Here is a 5,366-nt window from a genome sequence, read left to right as displayed (position 1 = left end):
GCCGTGGCGGGCTGAAGGGCTCCTCAAGTGCCGCCAGTGTGGACGCCGAGGCCGAGGAGGCGCTGAGAGTGAGGGCTGCTAGCACATTGTCACCTCTCGCAGCTACTCGGGAGGCTGAGGCAGGAGAATCGCTTGAACCCTGGAGGCAGAGGTTGCAGTGAGCAAGATCGTTCCACTGCACTCCAGCCTGGGCAAAAGAGTGAGACTCTGCCCCCCCCCAAAAAAAGGCCGGGCGCGGTGGCTCACGCCTGCAATCCTGGCACTTTGGGAGGCCGAGGGAGGCAGATCACCTGAGGTCAGGAGTTCAAGACCAGCCTGGCCAACATGGTGAAACCCCATCTCTACTAAAAACATAAAAAAAAAAAAAAACAAAAAAAAAAACTAGCCGCGTGTGGTGGCGCACGCCTGTAACCCCAGATACCCCAGAGGCTGAGGCAGGAGAATTGCTTGAACCCAGGAGATGGAGGTTGCAGTGAGGGACAGAGTGCCACTGCACTCCAGCCTTGGCAGCAGGGTGAGACTCTGTCTCTAAATAAATAATAGATAGATAGATAGATAGATAGATAGATAGATAGATAGAATTGTTAAGGCTGAACATGATGCTATTATGTGTTTTCAGACTGGTTGTCTGACATGAGCCCAAAAATTAATGCCCTCTGGATTGGCGGAGACCAAGAGATTCCCCACATGGTCCCGAAGTCAAGCCCTCCAGGACACGAAACAAGACAAGAAGGAAACCTCGTCCAGTTTTTTTCAGGGACCCACAGCAAAATTTGTAACTGACCAGTCGGCTGAGGCAGCTTGAACCATGGGTTTATAAGGGTCCTGGCCACATTCTAAACTGTGTATCTCCTTCGTGACAGAATGACACAGAAAGACAAATAAGATGAGTCACACAAATCCTTTTTCCTTTTTTTTTTTTTTTTTTTGAGTGAGTCTCACTCTGTCACCCAGGCTGTAGTGCAGTGGCGTCATCTCAGCTTCTCAGCTCACTGTAACCTCTGCCTCCCAGGTTCAAGCAATTCTCAGCTTCCTGAGTAGCTGAGATTACAGGCACCCACCACCACACCGGCTAATTTTTGTATTTTTAGTAGAGACGGAGTTTCACCATCTTGGCCAAGCTGGTCTTGAACTCCTGACCCCGTGATCCACCCACCTCAGCCTCCCAAAGTGCTGGGATTACAGGCGTGAGCCACCGTGCCTGGCGCCTTTTTCCTATTAATCAAAACCTTCCAGAGGAGACAAACAGTTACTTCTACCACTCACCCACCGGGGTAGTGCAAAGAGAGAGGCAGAAGCCTGGCTGGTAAGAAATTATCTCCCTTTTGCAGGCACGCTGGGTTTCCAGGTTCCCTTTCTCTGTAGCTTTCAGCTGCAGAAGAACAGGGTGGTTTTTGGTGACCCTGCTGGCTGCACCGTAGCTGTGGGAGCCAAGGTGTGTTTAGACTAAAGAAAGTCATCTTTTTTAAATTAATGGAACCACAGGCAAAAGCCTCTCAATTTTGCAACAGGCTACATGGGGGAAACTAAATTAACCTTTCCCATCCCAACCATCACAAATACATGCGCCAAAACCCAGACACTAGTCACCCTGCTTGGCGTTCAATATCGACCTGGCAAGGCTCAAACTTGCCCTGCTTTGGCCCCTGTTACCTTTGATTCACTCAAAGTGGGTGGGATGACCTCCGACCCAGAGTTTATTGGACACTCTCTGAGCACGACAGAAGAAAGGACAGTCGCCCTGAGTTAGGCCTGCTGAGCTTCCTTCTGGGCTCCCTGAATATGGTGGACCAGACAAACAGGGAGAGTCTGGGGGAACCACCCTCAGTGCTCTCAGGGATCTCCTCTGTGTATACAAACTCACAACAAAGTAAAGACAAAAAAAAGGCCCTCAGAGCCAGGATTCTAGACCAGATTACAAATCCAAAGATAATTTCTCTAAACGGCTCCCCTATTCTCTGTGCAACTGGGGAGAAACCGCCCCAAACCGAGGCTCCTCTTTCTACAATCTATTGAGAGCCGGACGGTCCCCAGGACGGGTGGATCATGAGGTCAGGAGATCGAGACCATCCTGGCTTACACGGTGAAACCGCATCTCTACTAAAAATACAAAAAAAATTAGCCAGGCATGGTGGCAAGCACCTGTAGTCCCAGTCACTTGGGAGGCTGAGGCAGGAGAATGGCGAAAACCCGGGAGGCGGAGCTTTCAGTGAGCTGAGATCGCCATGGCACTCCAGCCTGGGCGACAGAGTGAGACTCCATCTCAAAAAAAAAAAGAGGCCAGGCGCGGTGGCTCAAGCCTGTAATCCCAGCACTTTGGGAGGCCGAGACGGGCGGATCACGAGGTCAGGAGATCGAGACCATCCTGGCTAACATGGTGAAACCCCGTCTCTACAAAAAATACAAAAAAAAAAAAAACTAGCCGGGCGAGGTGGCGGGCGCCTGTAGTCCCAGCTACTCCCGAGGCTGAGGCAGGAGAATGGCGTAAACCTGGGAGGCGGAGCTTGCAGTGAGCTGAGATCTGGCCACTGCACTCCAGCCTGGGCGACAGAGCGAGACTCCGTCTCAAAAAAAAAAAAAAAAAAGAACCAGTGCCATGTAAAAAGTGGTTCCAGCCACCACCTCTCCATGTGAGGGGATGGCCGGGCAGCCTTGCGGAGCAGCCGTGCAGAGGACAACCCCAAGAGTGAGGTGTGGAGGTGTCAGAGCTTGTAGTCCCCCTCCTGACACTGAGAAGCTAACACACTGTATCTAGAGAAAGGATCCCTCGCTGTTTCAGGTAGATTTGGGGTGATTTGTCACACAGTAACAGCTGGCAGAGGAGACAGATCCCTGGCCCCGTCCACACTGGGGGTGTCAGGGCCAGAACTCGAGATGGTGGCCTCTGGGGCTTCTAGTCCTGGCACCTGAAGCTAGGGCCCGCAGTGCCCACGGCCTGTCTTCTTCTGAGCCCATTGCCATGTTGAAGGGTGATTCAAGAAGGGGCTGCTCTCAGGGAACCACTGGGCAGAACCTGGAGGACTAAGACCACTGATGTCCGTCACTTCCAAGGGGCGGGGCGGCAGGGAGGCAGCTGTGGAGGGCTCAGGAAGTCAGCCCCTCTGGGCTCCAGGCTCTTTCCCTGTAGGAGGACGTGGGGCACCAGGTGAGCAGCTCCACAGACCATGCCTTCCAGGTGCCTGTGTGGCTGGACACTAAGTATCGTGTGCCCCAGGAAGGGGCTGCCAGGGGCGGGTGGACTGATACGTCCCTCCTGGCAGCCCAGGCCTGGGTCCTGTGGCTGCATCTCCCTGACCCCAGCAGCCCCTCTCAGGGCCCAGTCCCGAGACACCCAACACACCATCTTTTTCAGGCAGCGCTCAGGGCACCCTTCCATACCTCCCTGGTTCTCACCCAAGGCTTCAGGTCTCATGTCAGTTTCCACCCCAGCAGGGTCCACCTACCCCAGCTTTCAGCCTACAGAGAAATCTCAGGGTGCAGCCTGCAGACAGGTGGGAGAAATCTCGGGGTGCAGCCTGCAGAGAGGTGGGAGAAATCTCAGGGTGCAGCCTGCAGACAGGTGGGAGAAATCTCGGGGTGCAGCCTGCAGACAGGTGGGAGAAATCTCGGGGTGCAGCCTGCAGAGAGGTGGAGAAATCTCCGGATGCAAGCCGCTCTGTGGGAGACCAGGGGATGAGTGTGGGTTTGTTTCTAAGTCACAGGAGGGCTGCATCTTGGGGTCTAGAATGAGGCTTTATCTAGGTACTTCCCATTCCTTCTCTCGGGTTCTCCGTTTCCAGGGTCTCCCCATGGGCTGTGCCTTGAGACACCTTCTGGTCCCAAGCGCAGGCCTCTCTCAGCCACCAGCCTGGGAGAGGATGAGCTCTTGCCTGCCCACCCGGGCCTCCCTGTCGACACCTCCACCCACTGGACACAACTTTCCAGAATAAAAGGAAATCTCTGGCACCAAGCAAGGGTATCTGACAGCAATAGATTTATTAAGTATCCCCGAAAATATAAACACAAACCAGTAAAAAACAAAACCATAAAACATCAGGCCTGGAGCTGCAATAAGACAGACAGGAGCAGCACACACATGGCCCAGGGGGGAGGACGAGACCGTAAATACTGCAGGAGGGTGGCAAGGGAGACCTAGGGCAAGGGGGAAAGCAGGGCACAGTGTCGGCAGCAAGATGGCTCTGGGGGTCAGACACTGCTGACCTTGGCCCCGGCTGCCACCTGCCCCTCACTCCAGCTGCAAGCAGCTTCACTTGGGGCCCTGGGCCTCCGACTCCTCCTCGTCGTCTTCGTACATCTCGCCCTCCTCCTCGGCCGTGGCGTCCTGGTACTGCTGGTACTCGGACACCAGGTCGTTCATGTTGCTCTCGGCCTCGGTGAACTCCATCTCGTCCATGCCTCGCCCGTGTACCAGTGCAGGAAGGCCTTGCGCCGGAACATGGCCGTGAACTGCTCGGAGATGCGCTTGAACAGCTCCTGGATGGCCGTGCTGTTCCCGATGAAGGTGGAAGACATCTTGAGGCCGCGGGGCGGGATGTCGCACACAGCCACCTTCACGTTGTTGGGGATCCACTCCACGAAGTAGCTGCTGTTCTTGCTCTGGATGGCCAGCATCTGCTCGTCCACCTCCTTCATGGACATGCGGCCCCGGAACACAGTGGCCACCGTCAGGTAGCGGCCGTGGCGCGGGTCGCAGGCAGCCATCATGTTCTTGGCATCAAACATCTGCTGGGTGAGCTCGGGCACGGTCAGGGCCCGGTACTGCTGGCTGCCCCGGGCTGTGAGGGGAGCGAAGGGCATGAAGAAGTGCAGACGGGGGAAGGGCACCATGTTGACGGCCAGCTTGCGCAGGTCAGCGTTGAGCTGGCCAGGGAAGCGCAAGGAGGTGGTGACCCCGCTCATGGTGGCTGACACCAGGTGGTTGAGGTCCCCGTAGGTGGGTGTGGCCAGCTTGAGGGTGCGGAAGCAGATGTCGTAGAGTGCCTCGTTGTCGATGCAGTAGGTCTCATCCGTATTCTCCACCAGCTGGTGGATGGACAGCGTGGCATTGTAGGGCTCCACCACTGTGTCTGACACCTTGGGCGAGGGCACGACGCTGAAGGTGTTCATGATGCGGTCCGGATACTCCTCACGCACCTTGCTGATGAGCAGCGTGCCCATGCCGGAGCCCGTGCCACCCCCCAGCGAGTGGGTCAGCTGGAAGCCCTGCAGGCAGTCGCAGTTTTCACACTCCTTCCGCACGACATCCAGGACCGAGTCCACCAGCTCCGCACCCTCCGTGTAGTGACCCTTGGCCCAGTTGTTGCCAGCCCCGCTCTGACCTGTGCAGGGAGAAGAGGGGTAGGGGACAGGGGTCAGGGACTCTGCAG

The 5,366-nt window shown here is 55.9% G+C and overlaps 1 protein-coding gene across 1 annotated transcript; it reads right to left on the bottom strand.

Moving 5' to 3' along the window:
* Positions 1-4,112: 4,112 nt before the first annotated feature.
* Positions 4,113-5,316, bottom strand: LOC115896185 (tubulin beta-3 chain-like). The gene is given in 2 exon segments (XM_030926577.1): positions 4,113-4,398; positions 4,401-5,316. Coding segments are annotated over 2 exon segments (909 nt in total). The 5' UTR covers positions 5,158-5,316; the 3' UTR covers positions 4,113-4,246.
* Positions 5,317-5,366: the final 50 nt, after the last annotated feature.

The sequence above is a fragment of the Rhinopithecus roxellana genome, unplaced genomic scaffold, assembly GCF_007565055.1.
Source record: "Rhinopithecus roxellana isolate Shanxi Qingling unplaced genomic scaffold, ASM756505v1 contig5791, whole genome shotgun sequence".
In the NCBI taxonomy this organism is placed as follows: Eukaryota; Metazoa; Chordata; class Mammalia; order Primates; family Cercopithecidae; genus Rhinopithecus; species Rhinopithecus roxellana.
This window is presented reverse-complemented; position numbering and strand designations above follow the sequence as displayed.